Here is a 26,882-nt window from a genome sequence, read left to right on the forward strand (position 1 = left end):
TAAAACGACAAAAACACACAAAAATTACTAAAACTAAACTAAAATTAAACTGATAACGGAACATCTGAAAATAAAAACTGATTCAAAATATGAATAAAAACTGTAATAGTATTTCAATCATACTAAAGTAACTTAATGCAACCAACTGAAATCAGTTCAAATTGAAGCACTTAACTACTAGCTGGAAATAAATAAAAACTAATACTAAACTAAATAAACTAATACTAAACTAGCTTGCTCTATTCTTTTTCTAAAAACAAAACAACAACAACAACAACAACAACAAAAAACCTTGCTACGTGTACTGCATTAAGCTAATTGAGACTTGTTATAGCACTTGCGTATCATTGCTCTTTTGTTGATTTTGATTGCTTCCATTGTCCTCATCTGCAAGTCGCTTTGGATAAAAGCGTCTGCTAAAAAATGTAAATGTAAACTAAAACCAAAACTGAAATAAAAATAAATTAAGCTAAATAGGCTAGTAATATTATATATATATATAAAAAAATCAAATATTAAAATTTAAAATATTGTTAAAAACTAAATAACGCTGGCTAGATTTACAATTAGTTTGTTTATCCAACAGCGCCATCATACTGTGAAAAGGAGGCAGTACAATTCTGACCATAAAAGTGAAATCAAAACACTGAACACACATTACATTTTGCAATATAATAATAGACAGAATAGAATTGTGTAAGTTAATGCAAAGAGGACAAAAAGCATCAGAATCGTTACACACAATTGTGTAATAAATATATATCTTTATTTGCACTTCATTAGTTTAAGAATGCCACAAGTTATAAATACCACAAAACTGCTTTAACATGCCAAACTGTTTCAAATAACTAATATCAACGTATTATTCGTATAAAGTACTCTTCTGTTTTGTAGTGTAATGAGGATCCATTTCATTTCTTTTTTCTTTTTTTGTAATGTAGTAAATACCGTGTTTGGCTGAGAGACTAAACCAAGACTAAGACTATTCTGTACAAAATGAAGGTTCATAAAGGCAACATGTATTGCTAACAGAACAAAGAAACTCTACCGAGTTTAAAGAGTGTGTTGGGTTTAACTTTTTCAAGACAACTGATGCCTCATTGGACAGTCTTTCTGAAGAACATGTCAGACTTACTAAGCTTCAAACTAAATAAAATATAAATAAAAACAAAAAAAAGGCCAAAGGTTTGAGAAAATGTCTTCACGCACACAACAAATGGAAATATTATTGGGGCGTTTTGCTGTAAATAAAACAGAGAAATAATAAGAAAAAAGAAAAACAAAACAAAAAATGTTTATTAGTGTTGTCAAACGATTAATCGCATCCAAAATAAAAGTTTACATAATATATGTGTGTATACTGTTTATATTTATTATGTATATATAAATACACAGACATGCATGAATATATTTAAGAAAAATGTGTTATGTTTATATATTAAATATATTTATATATAATATAAATTATACAAATATAAATATATACATGTATGTGTGTGTATTTATATGTACATAATAAATATACACAATTCACACACATATATTACATAAACAAAAACTTTTATTTTGAATGCGATTAATCGTTTGACAGCACTAATGTTTATAGCTTAGTAAAATTCTTCCAGGTTCAGAAGAAAATCAACTACCAACCAAAATAAATTAAACATTTGCCAATCAATCAGACAAAAGAAAGTAAAAAGCACTTGGTGAAAAGGATCGGGGGATGGTTAGAGTATCTTATAAGGTTACAATACGGCACAAGCCTGCAAACATCAACTTTTTGAGGTTAATACACTTTCCCTAACACTGTTAACACATAAACAACAGGTTTAGGTCGGTTATAAGCTTTCAAAGGACACACAGTTCAAAGAAGTTAAATCTGAAAATAAAACAGAGTTAAACTGAGTTATTAGAATAATAAAAAACAAAAAAAAGCTGTTTTCACCTCAGCAACAGTCAAACATTAGTCCCTCAAAAACAGACACAAGATTGGTTATTTAATACTACACTGGTTTCGGACGAGAATATTAATGCATTACAAACAACATAAACACACCACCACTACACACGTAAATCATCTTTCTATTATTTGACATACGCTGAATCTCATTAAACCTGTCCAAAATATTTAATCCCAAGAGTAAAAAAAAAAGAAAATTTATATTTTATATAAGATACCAAAGTCTATTTTTTTGGATTATGACTTTATTTTCATGAAAATTAAGCATATTTCCACCCAATGAGAGAGAAAATTATGCATTAGATTTATTTAGAAAAAAAAAATTGGTAATATTTTTGGTACTACCATTACTTAAAAGAGATTTTTTTTTCACATTACACCAATTGGAACAGGGAAGGAGTGCTTAATTGTCATAGAAATAATGGGAAACAAACCCAATTTCTTTAAGCAATATTTGTCTTATGATTTTTTTCATGAAATTCTCCCAATAATTATTATTATTTTTTGTAGATGTCGTTCCAGACGCACAGTAACACTGTCAGTCCTCTATATTTCAGGACAGTTTTTATGAAAAATGCATCATATTCCCATAAACTCACACAAAACCTGTTGCTACTGCATATCTGATTCAGCTGAAACAGCCGTTCCCATCAAACACCTGTAATATTTTACTATATAACACAACTATATCATTCCTACAGTCCTTCATCTAACGCAGGCAAATGGTTCAATTCACTGTAAATCCAGTGGAGTCAGTGGTTTGTCCAGGAACGCAGAAGCATAGTGATGTTAACTGAAGTGTTGTTAGGAACAAGTGCACTTATTCTTCTGTCCGAGTATCAAAACAATGTCCCTTTTTACTCTCAATCTGCTCTCCACGTAGAAATAGCCCTTTCGCTGAGAGCATTTCAGTTCTGCAATCCAGATGCAGCGAATAAAACAATGAACTCAGTCCGTGTGACACCAAATTATTGACTTTCCTTTATTCTACTTGAGTTAAATGACACCGAAAAAAAGACTAGGAAGCAACAAAACTCTGCTGCTAAATGATAAGGTTAATCTTCTGTACACAGGTCCTTCACTAACATTCAGCATTTCAGCTGTTCGTAAACTAGCCACAAATGGATTGTAGTGCAAAACACAACGGATAACACAAAATCCACCTCAAAAACAGTAACACTGATAGAACGTAAGGCATAAAGACAACCCAACCACGCTGGCCATTAATAATAAGCCAAACGAACCACCTCATAAACACAGCCGACAGAAATGAATTACGCTTGGCATGAAATATACATCCACTTTGCTTTTAATGCCAAAACAATTTGGAAAGAAGCTTCCTAATTTGAGAGCGGGAACGTTTTCCGTAAGAAAACACCTGTGAAACGTGACGAGAAGAGAAAGACAAGGGTAGAGTATCCGTCGTCCGATAGAAATGGAAGTTTCTTGCTTCTACCGAGAATATATGACGATGTAAACTACATATAAATAGGAATTGATGGGTTATGATTCGTTTGTACTCATTTCATGCATGTGATGCGTGTGCAACGCTTTTCCGATCAGGAAGGCACATGTCGGACAAACGCAATCCTGTGCTTCCCAGAAATGAGGTAGTGTATGTATGGGCCGTCAAAAATAAATGCATCTATGTGTGGGAGTGATGATACGGATGTTCTTTATTGGCATCTAGAGGTACCAAAATACGGAGCATGTAAAATTGCACAGTCTGTGGTTTGTGAGGGATGATTATATTGAGCGTTTTGTCTTTCATCTTCTCTGGTAATGACAGGCCATCATCTCATCACCCCTGGTGGTGGGAGTCTGTAACAGCATGTGTTGGGTTATAAGAGGGAAGGTGGTGTTGGGTTTCTAAATAAAGCGTGAAGCGAGTCTCAACAGCAGCGCATGCGAGGTGGAGGCAGCTCTGGTGGGATTTCGGGTTCGGGCTGAAGGGACAGGAGGCTGTTTGACAGATCCTTACTGGGGACTTCAAGAGGCATCTGGGGAAAGACAACATTTAGTCAGTTTGTAAGATGTTACAGACTCTTTAATGAATGACTGATGTGCATTGAACACAAAAATGGAACACAAGATCTTGCTCAAAAGAGATGGGAATCAGGGCTGCACGATTAATCGAAATAAACCTGAAATGCATGCTGCAAGTTTGGGTTGCATTTAGGAACGCGACAAGCGCCAGCCATCTTCCCAAACTTGCTTATAAACTATGTTGTCAACAAAAGAGAAGCTTTAGGCTCCCTAAGGATTTCTGTCAAAATTAAAGCTCAACATTTGAAAATGAAGAAATATATTGCAATATTACAGTTGTAATGTGATGTAGTGAAATGTTTTTTTTACTGAACCAATAATGAATTAAGGAAATACACAAGTAATACTAAAAAAATAGAATATAATAAATACAATAAACTATCAAGAAATATGATGTGAATAAAATAGAATATAGTAGGGAGATATGAATAAAGCAGAGATTTTTATATTTAAAAAATAAACAAAACTATACAGTGTATACTTTTTTACTGTAAAATGGAATTATTATGATTGTATCACTTTTCTTAAATACTTTATTTTACAGGAAAATATCAAATTTCTTATTTTCTTTAATATAATTTATTCTTATTAATATCATTACTATTATTATTTCATAGTCATACTGTTATATAATCACAAAACTCACTTAAAATCACACTTTTAAAATCACATTTATTTTTTTTGAAAAATCACTATTTTATCATTTGTTTTTCCGAAATCATGCAGCTCTAATGGGAATCATAATAAACTGAAACTTTTAAGAAAGAAACGATAAATGATTACTGCATTGGCCAAAGTTTGTGTCATCAAATCTTCAAAAGAAGCTTTTGTTTAATACACTAATGTAAACATAATCTCACCTGCTTTGGTCTCCAAAATGTCATATACAAAACAAACTGAAGTTGGTCACTTTACATATTGATCAGACGGGTCCTTCCTGTCTAAGTGGGCAATTATTGGCCATTATACACTAGAAACTGGGTCAGAATTTTATCAAACAGTCAAATTTTGTCTCTGAAATCCTGAAATCTCCTTTTATCTCATGATGATATAATTTGAGCCAGAAACACTCATGATAGTTAATGCCACATTCTCAGACACTGAGAAACTCACTATTTTTGATCAAATGTTTCAAAATGAACATTTTGATGAACAAAGAATTTGTTAAAACCGTAACAAAACAGCTCCACTTACCTTACTCAAAATGTCATCAACTAGTTTAAGGAATATCTCATCCACATTAAAGTTATCCTTGGCACTGGCCTCACAGAAACGCATCCCTGATATCCGTGAAGCAAACTGCCAGAAATTAAGACATTTATTTCAGTGTTAATACTGCTTCTGAATGGGTTAAATATTCAAATAATTAAATATTTGTTACGTTTCTAATGCAATCAGCTGACTTAGGTTCTTTATTCTCCTTAATGGTAACACACCAAACTATTTCAGAGCTTCAGAAGATGTATGGACCGCTTTTATGATACTCAGATCAAGTAAATAACAATGTCTGGGTGAAATATTCCTGTAAAGTGTGCTTTCACTAGTCCTGTTAGCTTTAGTCTCAGTGGGTTTGGGAAGGTTGGAGGAGGCATTATTCAGAGCATTCAAGGAATTTCTTTGTGGAGGTCTCAGGCAGAATAATGTCCCTGTGTCCAGGGCTTTGGACGGACTGAAAGACTCGTAACGCAGCATTGTCCTCCACTGAACTAAATGTCAAGGTAAACCTGAGACAGCTTTATACAGCTGAATTTGAAGTAAATTCAGGCTACAATAAAGTTTCAATAGCAAATAATAAAAAGGCATAATAACATCACTCATATTTACATCATATTTGTTGAACAAAACATTTGCTGAACTAATTCTGAGGTGCTGGATCCAAAAATACTGCCCGTTTTGCTCATGTAAAATTCTGACACTGAATGTATTTGAACACATTTTTCCACTCCTTTACAAATTGTAAGTTAAATTATACATTTTGAATACCTCTTTTTGTCATTAAAACCATTAAAATAAAAACTTCTGATATTTGACTTTAGTTATTTTGATAAGTGCATTATATACAGTATATAATTTGAAAATATTAGAATTATGTTGCCTTAGCAATTAACTGAAATAAATTATTTGAAGTACCAAAATGACAAAAGCACCTAACAAAACTACTCAAATTTAAACTAAAACTAAAATAAAAACTGGAATAATAATTTAACATATTAATAAATACTACTTAAATAATACTAAAATAACACTGATCTCACCCTCCCAGCTTGTTGACGTGAAAAAACTGTACATGACAAAGTTTTTACTACTTTTTTTAAACTTGGCATCTTCGTCATTAGCTAGCAACGTTGTTATTGCTAACTACAACTAAAACTATTAAAAGTCATTTTCAGTAATTGAATTAAAGTGCTAAAATTACTAAAACTTAAATGTAAATAAAAATATATAAAAAATTGAATTACTAAAATTCAAGCATTTAAAAAAGTATTTATTATATGTTTATTTATTAATATAAAAATAAATAATAAATATTGTAATGGTATATAAACAATACTAAAATAACACTGCTCTCACCCTCTCAGCTTGTTGTCGTGAGATGGCGCGATCAGACTCACAGTCCAGTTTGTTCCCAACCAATAGGAGCTCAGCATCCTCTGATGCGTACTGCACAGAAGCAAAACAACACATTAGTAAAAAACGTTCCCTTAGGGTGAATATATAGATATTTGCTGCATAACAGATAACTAATCGGTGTTTTAGTTGTTCGAGCACCTTGTCTATCATCTTCATCCATTTTGGCAGGTCGTCAAAGGTTTCCTGCTTGGTGATGTCGTACACCAGCACGATGCCTTTCGCACCGCGGTAATACGCTGAAGTGATGCTGTTAAACCTCTCCTGACCTGCTGTGTCCCTGCAATCATTCCACATTATTAGACTTGCATGACATTCAGAGTGGGGAATAAATCATATGTTTGACTGTAAGAGAAAGACAATGGATTTATCAGTGAAAAGTGTCTCTACAATCACAGACGGCTGGAAGGGAAGGATGGAAGAAGTAAGAGGGGTTTGTGACATCAGCTGAAAAAGAAAGCTAATTGAACTTTTTTATCAATTTAATAAAAGACAAACATAACATGCACCAATGAATCATTCACAATAAAAACAGGAAGGTGCGTTATTGACTTGATCAGATCATTTGCTTCACCAATAATTTCATGAAACATTCATATATTTCAGCAGTCTTTCATCAACAATCTTGATTCAAAGGAAAAAGATTCATTTTGAACATCATGGCACACGATAGACATTCATTTCCTCATTTTTACTGTACCTTATTCACCCTAGTCTGGCTGCATTTTTCCAAAACAGGATATGAAGTCACAAAGAGGACCGGTGAGGCGTCACATGTCAATGAGCAGTTAAGACGGACAGTGAAGGACAGCCATGGCTGCTGGGTCGCTGGATGTGAGTGGACATGTGTTACAGACAAGACGTTCAAAAGCAGACATCTGCAGAAGTGTGGTGTGAGAGAAGCCGGCGAGGAAATAATAATAAAGATGATAAAGTGGGTGGAGAGGTGATGGGAGGTTAGTATTAGTCTATGATTAGTTGGAAAATGACTGAACCAGACACAACCGGAACAATAAAGGTATGGAATAACAGAAACATTAGTTTACAGACTGTACCAAACCAAAGAGAAAAGAACTAGGGCTGTCCATGATTAGCTTAATAATTTAATAGACTATTCTAATCCATTGTTTATTAATCAATTTTGTGATTTCACATGGATTTAACATAATCGCAATGAGAAAGAGTAGCATCTGTATTTTCTATAAGTCCCACATTATTAGTGAATGGTATGAATAGTAAATTCAACTTATACTAAATAGCCTAAATGATGAAGTAAAATGTAGCTATATTTCTTAAATTTATATATTTAAATTATTAGGAGTCTCCCACATATCATTTGCAGTATTAGTTTTAAATCACAATAAAAAATATAGCAACAGAACAGAATAAATTAAACTTTATCTGAATAGAACTCCATAGAATAGAACCGAACAGAATAGAATACATCAGGCCCAAATGAAATAAAACAAAAGAGAAACGAGTAGAATCTAATAGATATAACAGAGCCAAATGAAATAAATCAGTATAGAATAAAAGTAACAATGGAAGCTTGTTTCCGTCACAAATATCAAAAAGGTAATTTTATCTCACAGTTCTGACTCTTTTTCTTGCAATTCTGAGAAAAAAAAGAAAGAAATTTGCAATTCTGAGAATAAAGGTCCGAATGTATTTATTCACCTTTTATATATTTTTTTGTTATTCCATGGCAGAAACAGGAAAAAACAACAACAAAAAAAAAACAGAATTGCGAAATGCAATCTCAGAATTCAGAAGAAAAACCCAGAATTGCGAGAAAGTCAAAATTCTGAGTTTATATCTCGCATTTTTTATTTTTTCATCTCATGTCAGAAAAAAAAAAAACTTTCCTAAGAAACCGATCAGAATAGAGTAGAATATAAGGAATAGAATAGTATGCTATAAACCCAGACCACAACAGAATTGTAGAAAATAATAGAATAGGAAAGATTAAAAATGAATAGAATGGAATAAACAAACGTCAGTCGGCAAGATTGACAGGAGCAGGTGAAAAAGGATGTACATGGACATACATCAGTTAGTGTTAAGATATTAGTGATGCTATCACAATTAAAATGCATATATTCACATTCACTGTTGAATTCTGCGAGCATGCAATCACAAATTAAATGTCACAATATCAGTGACGAGTGTACTGTAATGCTTTCGATAATGCTTTCTGACGGTAAAATTATAACTCGCAGCGAGTTTACTCAATGCCACAGCGTTAGTTAAAAGTTGGTTAACTGCAAGCAAACACAGCTGATTAAATCTCAGCAGCAACACATGAAAGATGTTTGACTGTGAGTCTCAGAGACTCTGGACTGGAATTTATGACTTGGTGCTTCATCTCATGTGCTTCTGAGACACAGGAAGTGACATGGTGGGCTGAGTCAATGATAAGGACACAGCACTTCCTCTCCACTCACCAGATCTGTAACCTGATCTTCTTTCCTCTCAGCTCCACCGTTTTGATTTTAAAATCCACACCTTCAACACAAAGAGACAAACGAGAAGAAACAAGATGTAAGATCAGTCATACAGCGTCTTCAAGCTTTACAGTGCCTCTAAAATTCATAGCTATCAAACACATCATTTAAATTATTACTATTTAATGGAACACATACGGGAAGAGTATGTTTTGTGCCTAAACATTCCTATGTTTATGACAATAAACAGCCAAAGTCAAAACACAGATCATATTCTATGGGCTTGTATGACAGAGTGTGACAGAGCAGAAACTCGAGGTCGGGCATGTTGCAAGCAGCAGCTGTGTGAACGTGTGTCTGGCTATTCTGGGATATTGGGATAGTAAGCATGCAACTAATCTGATGTGAAGGCCTGTCATGAGTGAGTGAAAACCTTGCCGTATCAGTTTTCACATGTGCGCTAGTCCAGACATCAATCCACCCTTTATGCATTGCATAAAAATCACTGATTTTGTAGCAAAGAGTTTTAAAATTTAATGTGTGTTTTCTAAATGCATCGTTCATCACATGACTGATGCAGATTGATTCAGAGCTTGGCAGATCTCTTGTGCAATTACATTATAAAAGCGCTATAATTACATTATAGAAGCATGAGAATGTGGGATGAAAACGGTTTAGACACAGATGCAAACTCACATTCATGTTAACAACATCAAACTCTTTCAAACCATTTGAACTGTTTGCATCCATCTGTGTGATGAAAACACAACAGTGTGATTATTATTAGGAAAATGTTCTCTGATTTACGTGGTCATAGGCCCAGATGTGGTTTTCTAACATCTTGCTGAAACGTTTCTATTGACGCTTTCAGGACTAAAACTCACTGACTAGGGGTGCGTTTCCCAAAAGCAACTATGACCGCAAGTTCCATCGTTACCAATAGAGTTCACTGGAAACACACTCCAGACTCCTCTGACCTCTGAGGTGTTGTTGTGTTCTCCTGTTACAGTGGTCATTATATTACTGCAACTGTTTATGTTAGAAGGTAAATACATGTTTTGACTTTGATTTTTAAAAAAATCTAAATTAAAATATCTATAACTAAAACACAAGTTCACTAAGCACAGTTTACTAATTATGTATATGAAAACAAATACAAAAATGAATATTGATATTATTTATAATTATATAATTGTCTACTATACACACACACACACAATATTGTGAAATACTATTTAAAATGTATTTTAATATATTTTGACATTTAAAAACATTAGACAAAGACACATACACACACACACACACACACCCATCTATGCTTTACTAAATGTTTTACTAAATAACCATTGTCCATTGCTTTTTTAATTGACAATATATATCTATCTAAATGTCAATAATTACAAACCATCTATAGTTTACAAATTAATCACAGTTAACTATCTATGCCTACCAAACTTGAAATAATTATTCATCTATACTAAACTAGTATGTACAATTATTTACCTAATCTTTAATAGCCATCTATGGTTTACTAAATATCCATTGTTTTTTCTTTTTAAACTGTACTTGTTTTTCCAAAAGGAAAACGATATACGGTATACTAGTTACAAATAAATATCTCTGATGCACAAAATAAAGGTGTTCCAAACAGATCACAGTGATAACATCAGCAGGGTGTGCGAAAAAAAGAAAGAAAAAAAGTACAAAAACAAGATAATAATTTTAGGTAAATAACTTTAAGAGTTACAAAGGTATAATGCAGTATAAAAACCAGCGTAAATAAGTAAAGTTATCACATTCCTAAGTGATCTAATACAGTTTTCCATATTTTCCAAAATATATCTAGCTTATCATTGTTAAGAAATCGTAACTTCTCAATATGAATAATGCCTGCTAGCTCACTCAGCAACACATCAAATGTTGGAACAACGTCAAGTTTCCACCTCTGAAGAATCAATCTCTTTGCAAGAACCATAAATAAAAAAATACCCTGTCTTTCATATGTACTAAAATAAGGTACAGAAATCACCCCAAAATTGGCAATCATTGGATCTGGAACAATATCTTTTTTATACACTTTTGAAAGCAGGTCAAAAATATCAGTCTAGTACTTGTGAAGGTTACAACATGTCCAAAATGAATGTAGAAGTTTAGCCTCCGCAACCTTGCATTTATTGCATGCTGGTGACACTTCAGGGAAAATCTTGTGCAATTTAGTTTTGCACATGTGTACTCTATGTAGAGATTTGAATTGAATTAAGTTGTGTTAAATATCCATCGTTAACTACCTGTTAACACTAATATCCATCTAATAGCCAACTACTAACCATCAATAGTTTACAAATGAATCTCAGTCTACTATCTATGCTTTCCAAACTGAGTATAATTATCCATCTATACTAAACTAGTATGTAACGTTAGTTATCTAATCTTTAATAACCATCTATGGTTAACTAAGTAAACACTGATAATCACTGATACAGTTTATATACATTATATTGCCAAAAGTATTGGGTCACCCCCTTTTAATGAACAGGTTTGACTACTTTAGCAATTTCCATGAGTACAAATCTTAATGTTTAAGCATATAATGATATTCTAGGGAATTGTGTGCTTCTAATTTTAAAGCAACAGTTTGGACGGGACCCTTTTCTATTCTAACATGACAATGCCTCTGTGTATAAGGCAAGGTTCAAAAAGAAATGATTGATTTAGTCAGTGTGGAAGAACTTGACTGGTCATTGGTGTTTGGTAGTTTTTGGCTCAAGATCTGCATTTAAAGTCACACCAGAGGTGTTCAGTTTGGATTAGGACTTGGCTTTCTGCAGACCAGTCAAGTTCTTCAACACTGACTCAATCAATCATTTCTTTTTGAACCTTGCCTTATACACAGAGGCATTGTTATGTTAGAATAGAAAAGGGTCCTGTCCAAACTGTTGCTTTAAAATTAGAAGCACACAGTTCCCTAGAATATCATTATATGCTTAAACATTAAGATTTGTACTCATGGAAATTACTAAAGTTGTCAAACCTGTTCATTAGAAGGGGGTGACCCAATACTTTTGGCAATATAGTGTGTATATATATATATATATATATATATATTTATTTATTTTAGTCACATATCTATGCCATACTAACAAGCTGCATTTGTTTAACTACACAATTATAATATTGAAATGATTAATTATCCATCATTAACCATCTATAGTTGGCTTATCACTGTTAACTGTATATGCTGTAACTTACTCATTATCTATCTATAGTTTACTATTCATACCTTAGATACAATTGAACTTGCTTCAGCAGATAAACACAATGATGTGGAATGTACTGTTATAATAGCCAAGCAGAAAGATACCAGATACTAGTAAACAAACAAATAAACTGACAGTCGTTGTTGTTGTTGATCCTCCTGACTGACAGCTTCACCAACTTTCTCTTTCTGTCAGTTTGTCTTACCCACAGTGGACTTGCACGCCTCGCAGAAGGTGTCATCCGTGAATCTCTCCATCAGGCTGGTCTTTCCCACTCCACGGGAGCCGATGATGATCACCTGCAGTTTATAATCAGCGGCTCTCGGCGGCATCTTCCTGCGGCGCTGCGACGCTCCAACAGCGGGCGAGCCACCGCCGGCCCTCCGCTGGACACCGAACCCCGACTCCATCCACCACTAACAGCCAGTCCACATCTGCCACACGGCCAGTCCGCTTCAAAGACGCCCGCGCATCACAGAGGGAAACTTTACTAAACTTTAAAGCGGCTTTTCTGAAGAGTTTGTCAAAGTTTTCAATCTCCTCAATCAGTCAGTCGTTCGTTGTCCTGCGCTGGGAATGAGAGCGACAGTGACGTCACCACCACTTCCGGTTCCGACGCATTCCAACGAAAGAGCGGAGCAAAATTCCTTTTAGAATAAACACACTTGGAAGATTATCCATTACAAATATTATATGTCAGATGTCAAAAATAAACAGCAGATATTTTAAATAGTTTGTTTATTTATTTATTTATTTATTTATTTTACTTCTTACTAAAAAGCATACAAAAAAATCTCAATCATATAGCCTAATATTAATTTTTTTTTTTTTGTCTACACTAAATATTTTTAACACTAAAAATGTTTCCATTATGGCACCAGTTAAAACCTTTCTCCATTTTTTGACAGTAAAAAAAAAAAATTATTTATTAATACAATTTAATTATTGCACATTTAAATTTTGCACAACCATCCGTGAATAAATAAATAAACAAACAAGTTATACATAAATATATGAATAATAAAAATAAGGAAAATATTTATAAACACATTTAAAATATTACCTATATTCTATTAAAATCTCAAATTTAAACCGTCAATAAATAAATAAAACAAACAAACAAACAAATAAAACAAACAAGCACTACTTATATATAGATAAATGAGTAATGAAAATAAGGAAAACGTCTGTAAACACATTCAAAATATGCTATCCATATTCTATATAACCACACAAATAACAAAAATATTCTATTCGTAAATAAATAAATACAAATGGTCTACTTCACACACACATTATAATATAATATAATATAATACAATATACTATAAAAGTAAATATCTAGATACACATTGAAAATGTGTATGGTGCACAGCAGCTTCCCACTCGGGCTCCCGTAGAAAAACACCGTGACGTGGATGAGCTGTTGAAGAAAATCAGGATAATCTACGTAACAGTCCATCCTCATCCTCAAACTCATCCTCCCTCCCGAGCAGCCAGCGGGTCAGTCTGTGTCCTCTTCATCCGCGAAACCCAGAGCCATGGCCGCGCAGAAGATCAACGAGGCGCACGAGCACATCGCCAAAGCCGAGAAATGGTGAGATATGAAAAATATTCTCATACAGAACAGCGCTCATGCATTTCACACACAAACACCGGTTTACGATCGGCCTGCTGTCGCTGTCAGTTACACTGTCACTAATTCTGCTGCATAACCGGATGCAGAGTGTTTATAATTTAATTCAATATAATTTGCAAACATGAGATGCTGAATGATTCTGATGCGCGTTAATGACTGATTGCGTAATCGCGCGTGCAGCTATAGAGGTTACCTTGGCGACAGCTGCGGTGGTCCTGATGTGGTCATTAGGCTATTATGAGGCTTCTACTGATGATGTGGGCCATTCCTGAAATTCAGTGCATATTCATGTGCCCATCATGTGTTAGAGACCGGGGCAAGTTGTCACAGGCTACACATCTCAGTAAACAGAAGATTTTGAGTCTAAAGTACAATTACAAGCCTGTGTTCTTGCTAAGAGTGGCTTTGCATGTTGTTTTCAAACACCTAGTTCAAAAACCAGTCTTATATAATGCGCGACTGTGCATTATTATGATATATTTTGTAGGCTAATATATGTTGCATTGTGGAAGAGAAGCACACTTTAGCATACTTTTAAAAAGATTACTTATTAGGGAAAATACTTTAATGTTCCCATACACTTAACTGTATGTTATTTACAATTAAATGAAAATGCATTATAGTTGAAATTTATATTAAATGCAACGCTGTTTTGACCCATTTAAGTAGGACTTATGTACATCTGTAATTTAATAATTAATTCTGTATTCTTTAAATCATTTGAAAAGTGTACTGCAGATACTGAGAAGGATTTATGGTAAACTAAATTATATTTTGATGACATTTCTATTGGAACGTGTATGTTGTGTATTTAAATATACATTTTAATTACACATCTATAATGACAAAGTTGCAGTTTAGTACACTTAAAATCTGTTTACTTTAAACATAATATCGAATAACACACTACAGTTCAAAATATTATCAAGTTCTTTATATTGTGCTTTAGTATGTTATTCAACACATCAAAATAAGCGTACATCTTTAAAGCATGACAAAAGATTATTTAAATAATTAAAAAAATGTACAACATTTGATTTGACATAATTGTCAAATTAATCAATCAGTAAGTCAAAGTGCACTTAAAAGCACCAAAAGGGTACTTAATTATGTTAAGCAATATAGTCATGAAATTGTCTCTCTTTAAGTACACTTTTAAGTGGACTTTTATTGTATTATCATTAAATTACCTGCAATTATACCATTTTTTAAAATATACTTTTTTAAAGATTTTTTTTTTTTTTTTTTTAAGATTTGAAGTACACTATGAGTGCACATTCAATACATTTAAGCACACTTCTTTTTGGCAAGGGTTGGGATACTAGTGAACACCATACAATATTTGTTTTACTTTATGCAGCTTGAAGACCAGCATGACCAAGTGGAAACCTGATTATGATGGAGCCGCTTCAGAGATGGCAAAAGCAGGTGATGTAAACCTTAAGTAACATCTTGCACTGATGTTATTGATGAAGGTGATACTGTATAGTGAAATGTTATGACTATAACATATGTATATGTAACATATGTATGTATATAATTTTGGTGTTATATCAGCTGTGGCTTTCAAAAACGCAAAACAGTTTGAACAAGCGAAGGATGCGTACCTGAAGGAGGCCGAGTACCACACAGACAACAAAACGTATCCTTCTCCTGCACATCAGACTCTGCAAGAAATCATAATTACAAAGTTAATTCAACAAAAAAGACTAAGTATCGGGCAGTACAGCCATGCATATATCACAGGGATTTACTGTATCTGTGATGCTTAATCTGATACAATAATGCTGCACTGTATGATTTATTCAACTTAATGTCAATTATGATAAATATCGGGTCAAATTTATAAGGAGAATGTGCCATATATATGTACAATATTGTCAAAAAAAAAAAAAAAAAGTTTGGGATCAGCAAGAACCCCAGTTTAAAAAAATAATAATTAATACTTTTATTCAGCAAGGCATTAAATTGATCAAAAGTGCCAGTAAAGACATTTATAGATTTCTTTTTCAAATAAACACTGTTGTTTTAGTTTAGTTTAGTTTAATTTATTTTCTTATATAGCACATTTCTACTGCCTTTGGAGCAGCCCAAAGTGCTGTACAAAGCATTCCAGCAAAACCAAACACGTAACAATGACAAACACAACATCTTAAAAAGAAACATACATTACGTCTCTCCTAAGTCGGATTCAAACACCATAACATAACGAATGTCTAGAGGTAGATTATTCCATAGACGAGGACCGGCAATCGAAAAGGCCCGATCCCCTTTTCGCTTAAGTCGGGACCGCGGTACCTGGAGCAATTGTTTTGAGGTTTCTATTTATCAAAGAATACTGAAAAATAAATATATCATGCTTTGCATAAAAAATATGAAGCAGCACAACTGTTTTCAACACTGATAATAATCAGAAATGTTTCTTGAGCAGCGAATCAGCATCTTATAATGATTTCTGAAGGATCATGTGACACTGAGTAATGATGCTGAAATTTCAGCTTCGATCACAGAAATAAATGACATTTTAACACATATTCACATAAAAAAAGAGTTATTTTAAATTTATATATTTCACACATATATAACATATAATACTTTTCTGTTTACTGTATTTTTGATCAAATAAATGCAGCCTTCTTAAGCAGAAGATACTTTTTTTTAAAACATTAAAAAAATCCTACTAGCCCCACATTTTTGAACAGTATACTATTTGATTAATTTGGTTTTAATTGGTAATTGGTTTTATTTTCTCATTCGATACTTATATTTCCTTAACTAAAATTCACAGACTCTTCCATGCAGCAAAGTAAGTGAGCATTAATGTTTCGAATAACTATTAAGATCATTTCTAACTCTAAATGTATATTTACAAACAATCCATTAACTAAACTAATCTATAGTTTACCAATTTCTTTTAATAATTAAAAACATATTACTGTAGTTAATTTATCCTTTTTTTTTTTTTACTTATACATCTGTACAGTGTGACCCACGATAAAACATGCTTTTCTTCTTCTCAGAGCGTATGAACAGGCTGGCATGATGCTGAAGGTGAGTCGGTCATGCAGTGATTGTTATGGATGGCCTGTAGGTTTGAGACGTGTGTGAGTGACTCTTCTACACCTGCAGGACATGAAGAAAATGCCTGAGGCCATTCAGCTGATCGAGAAGGCCAGCATCATGTACGTGGAGAACGGGACGTCTGGCACCGCTGGAATGGCCTTGGACAGAGCTGGGAAGTGAGTAAACGGATCGAAACACTTCCTGAGGGGTCGTTTGTGTAGTTTCTTATGTGTAAACTAACTATAATATACATGCAAAGGTTGTATTAACTAGTTCCATCCACTTCTTCAGACTCATCGAGCCGATTGATCTGGAGAAAGCCGTGGACTTGTACCAGAAGGCTGCATCTGTGTTTGAGGTGAGGAAATGCAAACGTGATCATCCATCATCAATAATCATCCATTTGCCCAAAATATACATAACCCATGTGAACTGGTTTGTGGTGTGTTCAGAATGAAGATCGTCTCAGGCAGGCCGCAGAGCTTCTGGGAAAATCCTCCAGACTTCTGGTGAGACTGCGCAGGTGCGTCTTAAAGCATTAAACTGCACATATTGTGATGATCTAACATGATTTAATGTTCAAAAAACACATTATTTTTCTCATACTGTATATTGCTGCAGCAGCTCTTTTCACCCTCGGCCTGAAAGGCTCCTGTCTCTTTAAAGCCCTGCCTTCCAAAAAGCCAAGTCTTCTCTGATTGGTCAGCCGACCCACGTTTGTTGTTGATAGGTCAGCCAATTAGATCGTGTGTGTCGGAAATGTAATGCTCTTTACCATAATTGGGTTTCCAACAGTCCTTGTGGGCGGGCCAAAGCAGCAGTAGGTGGGCATCATGCAAATATGCAACATGGAATCATAGCTAAATCACAGAAATAATGGCAGGACAACCAATAACAACCAATTTCAGGCAAGATTTTCTGTCGGAGAGATCAACTTTCTGATTTTGACTTTGTGCTTGTAACTTTGCATATTGTTTCCATGCACAAACGGCTGTATTACACACTAAAGGAAAGGTACAAAAAAAAACATAAGAGGTGCCCTTTAAGCATTAACAGTCCATGCCATGTATAATAACACCTTTACTGTGGTAAAATCAATGTGATGCATGATCCTGAGTGTTCAATAAATCGCAGAGTTGCATATACGATCATTTATTACTTCACTAGCTCTTCTGATGACTTCACAACAGTGTTGTAACTAAAACTACAAATATATATATATAAAAAACATTTATTCATTGAAATTACATAAATGATTACAGAAATCAGATTAAATAAAAAACATAAAATTGACTTAAATAGAATTACTAAAACTAACAGAAAAACTAAAAATGGAAAATATAAAAACTAATTTAAAAATATTAATAAATACTTTAATAATATGCTTTAGTAGTATAGTACAAAAATAACACTGCTTCACAATATAAATATTCATAATAAAATTAATTAAAGCTATATGAATTAAGCACTATATTACAAGTTATCTGAAGTCATAAAACCTAAAACCTTTCAAAAGAAAAAAAGTTAATTGAAATAAAATAAACCTTAACATAAAATAAATCAAATATAAAAAAGAATTCGTTTTATTTAGTTGCCAAGGCAAGTACTTTAGTTGAAATATAAAAATGAATAAAAAGAAAAAAACAGACAAAATAAAACAGAATTACTAAAACTTTTTTTAGTATTAAAATTGAAATAAAACTAAAACTAATTATTATTTGCTTAGTTTATTTCAGTTAGTTGCCACATTTCGAATGTTTTGTTTGATTTAAGTTGAAGTAGACAAAATAAATCTGAAATAAAAATAAAAACAAAATTTGATTAAAAATGGGGAACAAGCCATAAAATGTATTACTAAAACTTTAACATAAATTCAAATGAAAAAAAAAACTGAAAATCTAAAAAAAAAACAAAAAAAAAAAACATTCAAAATATGAATATAATGTAATATGCTAATGTAATAAAGTAATGATTATGATTATAGTAATATGCTTCTGTACGGTCAGTGAAAGGTGTTCTTTACTCAGTTTGAGCGGTTGCCGTTGTGTTTCTTGTGCTCAGGCTGGACGAGGCCGCTGTGTCCCTTCAGAAAGAGAAGAACATGTACAAGGAGATTGAGAACTACCCCACCTGCTTTAAGGTGCAAATGCTGATATTCAACTGGATTTTACCTCATGTAGTTCTTGAGATAGACTTTTAACATGCAATTTTGCATTCTGATGTTGCATTAGTTTGAACAGATGTTTGATATTGCAGAAAACCATCGCTCAAGTGCTGGTTCATCTCCACAGAGGAGACTTTGTGGCTGCAGACAAGTGCGTCAGAGAAAGTTACAGGTACGAACGAGTTACACCATCATCCTCCAGATCGCCAGTGTGATCTCTGATCAGTGTCAAATACTGTGCTCTTCAGTCTCCCAGGGTTCAGTGGGAGCGAGGACTGTGTTTCCATGGAGACGTTACTGGCGGCGTTTGACGAGCAGGACGAGGACCAGATGTCACGCGTCTGCAACTCACCTTTACTGAAGTACATGGACAACGACGTGAGTGTCAGACATCAGTAATCACACGCAATACTGTGAAAAATCAAACCAAAACATCATTACGCTCACTAAAGGAGTCATTTAGCTCAGTATCAGTTCAAAACTAAATAAATACAATTATGTTAAATAATATTATATAAAATTGTTAAATATTTGCTACTTTATATTATGTAAAACATATTATGTATGTAAAACTGTTACAATTTAAAACTACTGTTTTCTATTTTAATATAATTTATTAAATGTAATTTATTCCTGTGACGGCAAAGCTAAAAAGAACATTCAGAATAACAGCATTATCTTGTTTAATGCATCATTTCTGATTAAAAATACCAATTTCTTTAAAAACAAAAACATTTTTCTAAAATTTCGAAAAGTCTTACTGACATGTAATTTTTCTGTAAAACTTTCAAGACCGCTTATTGAAATTGCCAAACAAAAAAAAATAAAAAAATACTAAAATAAAAAATAATACTTTGAATTATTTTTATATTTTTAGCTTTCATTTTAATTTGAGTAATTTTGTTATTTATTTATTTATTTTTTAAATATGTCTGTGTAGTTTATATCTTTTAGTTTTAGCTTTTATTCTTTTAATTTATTTTTTAGTTTATTTAGTGCTTCAACCTAGTACAAAAATGCCTTTGTACTTTACTTGTACTTTTTTTTTAATATACTTTATTTTTTATATTGCTTATTTTATTTCAAGTATTGAACGTTTCTTTTTTCTTTTTTTAGTTTTGGTTTTAATTTTAATTACCGATAACCTTGGTGGAAACTTAACTTATCAACTAAGCATTTACTATATGTTCAAAAATCCAATGATCATCCTGGCTGAAGTCTGTTTTCTGGTCTGTGTTTGTGCAGTATGCCAAGCTGGCGATCTCTCTGAAGGTGCCCGGTGGAGGCGGCGGGAAGAAGAAGAAATCTCCTGTTGCTCCTCAAGAGGGCAGCGCCGGCCCGCCACCGGCCGAGCAAGACGACGATTACGAGGGAGGTTTATGTTAACTGAGACTGAGAGAACGGCCCGACTCTTCCATCCGTGTGTGTGTGTGTGTGTGTGTGTGAACGAGCATATCAGTGTTTCCTCCCTTTGTGCAGTGGAGTCATTCCTGAGGAATTCTGTTCCTGTTTGTCCCGCCTGTAGGAGCGTCCAGATTTCTGTGCGTTTACTCATCAGACACACAGAAAACCCTACACACACGGGCTGTGGTGATAATGTATTTTTGTAGTCAGCGTCAACCAGGTTTATTTGACAAAAAACACAATAGGGTTTTTTAAATTTTTTTGGATTATTGTATAAAATAAGATCTGTGAGCAACAAAAGTTTATGATTCTTACACATGTTGTTCATCATGATAATATTCACAACTTTTATGAATTTTGAATACAGAAGTAAAAAGCTAAACGTTGGCAGTAAATGAACTATACCATGGTCACATGATATCAGCATCGCCACCAGGAAGCTTTAACTTTAACATTTAACATTTTTCACTTAAAAACATTTTGTCGGAAACACCTTTTTCAAGACAAGTTATTACCAGTGTTGAGGAAAGTTACTTCAAAAGTAATGCATTACAATAAAGAGTAACTAACTGCGTTACTTAGTTACTTTTTATGGAAAGTAATGCATAATGTGACTTTTGTGTTACTTTTTGTCACCTGAGCTGAGATTGTTTTTTTATTTTTGTTTTTATAACAAAAACCCCAAAAGTGATATTTTTGGTAACTGCAAAGGCCCTTTCACATCAGAAGTGACATGAATAAGCCTCAGGCTGAAGGAAGTGTCTCTGCCTCTGCACAGGAGAGCTGTTGGTGAGTAAATGGGAAAAATAAAAAGTTAGTCCGATCTTTTCTTGTAAATGTAAAAGTAATGCATTACTTTACTAGTTACTTGGAAAAAAAGTAATTTGATTACGTAACACTGGTTACTACTGATGTAGAATAAAATGTCGAAAATATCTTGTGTTAAACCACAGACCATTTTCAGTCATTTAACAAAAACCCAGTGACGTCAAGATGATGAAACAATGAAGATGTACAGAAACGCTCCATTTCAGGTTTTGAACTACAAAAATCCGTCATCCTTTCAGTACTCTATTGATTGTAGTGTTTTCAGTCAAGTTACAAACATTTGTCTTCCATTGGTCAATTAGATAGTCCCGCCCCAAAACTCACACCATTGGTTGAGCCTGTAAATTATAAACACTGGGCATTTTTGATGTGTGTGTGTGATCATAGATATGTATATATATATATATCTATGTGTGTGATCATATTGTTGGATAAATTCTGTTTGTAAATGTTTTCTTTTAATTTGATAAGGAAATGTGTAGTTGTGTACAGAATTTATTTATTTTTATTAGTGAACAGTCTATGATGTCAAAGTGATGTTAAATCAGTTATCAAATTTGTAAAATACTATATTATTATTATTATTATGTACAGTAATTTATTGTAAGTGTTGTTGAAATGTAAATGTGGCTGTGGAGTGAGGTGTCATGCTGCGTTTCCAAATATACAACCTGACAGACATAAAGATGCAAAAATGACCTAATAAAATCATAATCTATACACTGTTTGGCTGAGAGAGTCATTTCAAAACATTTTACTGGAAATAAATGTTAACACTTTAGTATGGGGACCAATTCTCATTATAAACTAGTTGCTTATTAGCATATTATTAACATATTGGCTGTTTATTAGTACTTAAAAAGCACATATTCCAGATGACCATAGTCTACAGCCCTAATCCTAGTCAATACCTAAACTTAATAACTACCTTACTAACTAATAATATGCAGAAAGAAAGAAAACTTAAAATGATTTTATCTAAATTATTATTATTATTAAATTATTAATTTCTCATTTTCATTTGGTTTGAGTTGATCTAATAAATTAACTGAAAATGTAAAAGAGGTAAAAAATTATTAAAAAAATTATATAGACATATGTAAAAACAATATTATTATTAATAATAATGAAAGTATTTATAATAATACATTTAAAAAGAAAAATGAAAAGGAAAATATACAAATAAAAATCTTTTATATGAATGTACAGCTTTTTAAGACTGCATTTACTTGATTAAAAACAGTAATATTGTGAAATATTATTAAAATTTAAAATAAATGTTTTCTATTATAATATATTGTAAAATGTAATATATTTCTTTGATGCGCAGCTGAATTTTCAGCATCATTACTCCAGTCTTCAGTGTCACATGATCCTTCAGAAATCATTCTAATATGCTGATTTGCTGTTCAAGAAACATTTCTGATTATTATCAATGTTGAAAACAGTTGTGCTGATTCATATTTTTGTAGAAACTGTGGAACATTTTCTTTAATGAATAGGAAGAACAACATTTTTTTTCAGTATTAATTTCTTTCACAAAACAATTACTGGTTTTAAACTGTAGTGTAAATCATGTACATAAAAAATTGAGAGGTACAGGACCAAAAAAGTAAACAAAAGTGGCACGTTGTCCTTTAATTGTGTGCTTTATTTGAAGTCAATAAACTCCCATTTCCTGTTTCATCCAGCTACAGTTTTCTTTTTTCCCCCGTTTTGATGTTGCTGAAAAAGTTCTGCACACATAAGGTAATGAAAGCGTTTTATGTCAAACATTATTTTTCATTCATGCTACATTGTCTTTAATGCATAGTTCAGAGATGGACTCAAAACAATATTCAATGTTCTCCTCAAGCATCAGCACAACACGATCCGTCGGCATGGAGCTCACATTGATAGTCATATATATATATATATATATCATACATGATCCCATTGTAAATCTACAGCCTAGCGGAGACTCCAGCGGTTCATCCGTGAGACCCTGATCCATAGAAAGCTCCTTCCTGAGTATGGCTGCCAAAGGTGTAGGATAAAAATGGATTTCATGTCCTTTACGGTCCACCCGCCTGTCGTATTGCTCAAATAAATATAAGTACGTAGTACAAATGTGAGTCAGATTCTTCCTCATGTACAAACAACTTTCTGACGAGCACAACAGTCCTGGCGATGCATATTTAATAACTCTACTGTAACAATCTGCAAATCACTCATGCCTTCAAGGATGTAGACTATCTGTTAATAACTAATATTCATTATTCACTTTCACCACAAGTCAAATGTTTCCACAAAATAATCATTTATGAAGCAGGAGCAGAACTAACCTAAAATGTTCATTCAGTTGGTGTTGCATGAATGAAGCGCAATGACCAGAAACAATCGCAAAACCATTTTACGCTATTGTTGCATTGTCAAAATGGTTAAGCAAACAATTGGTTTTTCTCATATTCCATGATATTTCTGAATACATTTCTCTGTAAATCATTCAGAAAATTATTTGGATTTATGATGAAATAAACAGATTGAATTTCACTCTGAATGAATTTCTACGTAAATAATGATTTGGATTTATGAAGAAATGCACATAGAAACGCATTCCAAATTTGTTCTGAACAAATTTCTGTGTAAATAATTGATAAAAATCATTCGGATTTATGAAAAAAATGTACACAAACACCGAAAATTCATTCAGAATCAATTTCTATGTAAATAATTCATAAAATGATATGGATTTATGAAGAAATATACATAGAAACACATTTAAAATTGGTTCTAAACAAATTTACATGTCAATCATTCATAAAATCATTTGAATTTACAAAGAAATATAGACAGAAACACTCAAAATTAAATTTTGGAAAACATTTCTGTATAAATAATTCTTAAAAAGACTTTGTTTATAAAGAAACATTCAAAAATCATTCGGAACAATTTACGTGTAAATAATTCATAAAATCTTATGAAGAAGAAATAGACACAGAAATGCATTCAAAATTTGTTCTGAACAAATTTGTGTAAATCATTCATGAAATCATTTGGATTTACGAAGAAATTCATTCAAAATTCGTTCTGAACAATAACTGTGCACATCAAGAAATATAAACAGAAACATTCAAAATTTGCTCTGAATAAATGATTCTTAAAATCATTTGGATTTAGGAAGTAATGTACATAGAAACGCATTCAAAAATTTGTTCTGAACAAATTTCAGTGTAACGCATTCAGAAAATCAGTTGGATTTATGAAGAAACACATTCAAAAATTCGTTCTGAACTAATTCCATGTAAATCATTCATAAAATCATTTGAATTTACAAACAAATGTACGCAGAAACATTCCAAATTCCTTCTGAACAAATTTCTATGTAAACCATTTGGATATATGAAGAAATGTACACAGAAACACATTCAAATTCTTTCTATTTCATGAATAAGGCTCTTAAATAATAATAAGAAAAAAGCTGCTGAAACTGATAAATCATTCATTGTAATGTTATCTCCCATTAGTTATGAAAAGTCATTATACTTCAAGCCTTATAAAACACTAAACGTCCTTTTCACATTCCAAATCTGTGTTCATAAATTACAGACGATCTCCTTAAAGTCCCCAAGGAGTGAAGTTATTACTGCTGCGTACATTCCCCTTCACACTTTGTCGTACATGAGAAAAAAGGTTGATATCCCGTCGTGGTGAAATGATCCGAATGTATTCCTGAGAAAGGTGGTGGATAATGATGCGTCTAGTTGATTGTATAAATGAAATAAGGCAAATAGAGATTGTCACGTAATTCACAGCGCCACCTACAGGGCTTCGGTTCTCACCTTCAGAATTCAGAGAGGGACGTTAAAAGTCAAGCCCAAAGTCTGTAGTAGGTTGAGTATTCCTCGTCTACGTCCATCACGTCGCATGCACTCCCAAAGGTGAAAGTCGTATCAAAGTGGCGCATGCCTGGAAGCCCTAAATTTCTCTTATCAAGCCCTTAAAAAAACACTAGCAAGTGCACGTCCACGGGATGAAAACTATCATGAAGAACAACGCTTCTCCGGTTCAATCCAATCCAATTCCGCTTTGGGAAGGAGGCACAATTCCCGCTTTGTGCTTCTCGTGGTTAGTTTGGAGTTCCTCCGAAGGTCAGCGTCCTCATCTTCACTCACTCACTCTTCTCTCTGGTCCACTTGATCATGGTTTCTGGAGAGCGGTAGAGGAAGATGAGTTTGGCGTACAGGTCTTCCTCCAGGTCCAGTTCTCCCGTCTCTCGGACCAGGAAGATGTCAGTGCAGAGCTTGAGGATCCGGTTCACGTTGGGCAGCTCTTCGAACATGATGGTGTGCGAGATCCCGCTGAAGAACTCGCGCACGAACTTCCCGATAACCAGAACCACTGACATGTACAGACCCATGATCCTGTGCACACGCAGATTCACACGTTCATGTTCAGATTGATCAATTCATTACATTTGAATGGTCATTTGTGACCCTGGAGCACAAAACCAGTCTTAAGTCTCTGGGGTATATTTGTAGCAATAACCAAAAATACATTGTATGGGTCAAAATTATCCATTTTTCTTTTATGCCAAAAATCATTAGGATATTAAGTAAAGATCATGTTCCATGAAGATATTTTGTGAATTTCCTACTGTAAATATATCAAAACTTAATTTTTGATTAGTAATATGCATTGCTAAGAACTTCATTTGGACAACTTTAAAGGCGTTTTTCTCAATAGTTCCCTCAGATTCCAGATTTTCAAATAGTTGTATCTCGGCCAAATATTATCAGATCCTAACAAATACCATACATCAATGGAAAGCTTATTTATTCAGCTTTCAGGTGATATATAAATCTCAATTTCGAAAAATTGACACTTAAGACTGGTTTTGTGGTCCAGGGTCACATTTGGTTCGGATGGGATGCATATCGTAACAAATATCAATGGAAGCCAGTTTGCACCATGGACTTAAAGAGAGAGAAAAAAAACAAAACATTTTCTTAACATATTCTCTCATATTCTTTTTTTAATGTTACAAGAAACATTTCTGATTATTATTAATGTTGAAAACAGTGCTGCTTCATATTTTTGTGGAAACTGATTTTTTTCAGGGTTCTTTGATGAATAGAAAGTTCAAAAGAACTTTTGAGTTTTGTAACACTATAAATGTCAGTTTAATGTGTCCTTTCTGAATAAATGCAGTAATTTCTTTCAGAATAAAATTCTTAGCAATCCAAAACTTTTGACCGGCAGTGTATCATAAAAAAGATTTTCTATGTAAATTTTGGTGCATCACTGTATTGAATTTAACTTGGCTAAAAAAAAGGATTCTTAAACAGACAGCACTCAATATACCTCCTTAATGTTAGTCCTGTGAGTTTTAGTTGTAGAAACATATCAGTTGAGAAGCCCCACCCATAGCGAACTCTCATTGGTCAAAAATCCACCCCCTCTTAACTAT

General features: G+C 33.2%; 3 protein-coding genes across 6 annotated transcripts in view; 1 reads left to right on the forward strand and 2 right to left on the reverse strand.

The window, feature by feature from the left end:
- Nucleotides 1-733: 733 nt before the first annotated feature.
- rab12 (RAB12, member RAS oncogene family) lies at nucleotides 734-12,949 on the reverse strand. The gene is made up of 6 exons (XM_058761099.1): nucleotides 12,541-12,949; nucleotides 9,079-9,139; nucleotides 6,776-6,914; nucleotides 6,578-6,667; nucleotides 5,201-5,305; nucleotides 734-3,960 (listed from the first exon to the last, which is right to left on the reverse strand). Exons 1-6 carry the CDS (start codon nucleotides 12,743-12,745, stop codon nucleotides 3,853-3,855), a joined length of 708 nt encoding a protein of 235 aa, XP_058617082.1. The 5' UTR covers nucleotides 12,746-12,949; the 3' UTR covers nucleotides 734-3,852.
- A 644-nt stretch (nucleotides 12,950-13,593) lies between these two features.
- Nucleotides 13,594-22,153, forward strand: napgb (N-ethylmaleimide-sensitive factor attachment protein, gamma b). Its single transcript, XM_058754432.1, has 12 exons — nucleotides 13,594-13,932; nucleotides 15,335-15,402; nucleotides 15,532-15,616; nucleotides 16,763-16,780; nucleotides 16,995-17,025; nucleotides 17,104-17,213; nucleotides 17,329-17,395; nucleotides 17,490-17,560; nucleotides 19,099-19,177; nucleotides 19,294-19,373; nucleotides 19,450-19,579; nucleotides 20,447-22,153. The coding sequence occupies exons 1-12, from the start codon at nucleotides 13,877-13,879 to the stop codon at nucleotides 20,585-20,587; spliced, it is 936 nt and encodes a 311-aa protein (XP_058610415.1). The 5' UTR covers nucleotides 13,594-13,876; the 3' UTR covers nucleotides 20,588-22,153.
- Nucleotides 22,154-24,359: 2,206 nt separating this feature from the next.
- Nucleotides 24,360-26,882, reverse strand: part of LOC131531932 (piezo-type mechanosensitive ion channel component 2) — a 99,247-nt gene continuing 96,724 nt past the window's right edge. For all 4 annotated transcript variants that reach the window (XM_058763139.1, XM_058763149.1, XM_058763155.1 and 1 more), the window contains one exon: nucleotides 24,360-25,836. In XM_058763139.1, coding sequence (XP_058619122.1) covers nucleotides 25,584-25,836 — 253 coding nt within the window. In that variant the 3' untranslated portion in view covers nucleotides 24,360-25,583. The remainder of the gene's footprint in view (nucleotides 25,837-26,882) is intronic.

This window comes from Onychostoma macrolepis, chromosome 02 (assembly GCF_012432095.1).
Source record: "Onychostoma macrolepis isolate SWU-2019 chromosome 02, ASM1243209v1, whole genome shotgun sequence".
Taxonomy (NCBI): Eukaryota; Metazoa; Chordata; class Actinopteri; order Cypriniformes; family Cyprinidae; genus Onychostoma; species Onychostoma macrolepis.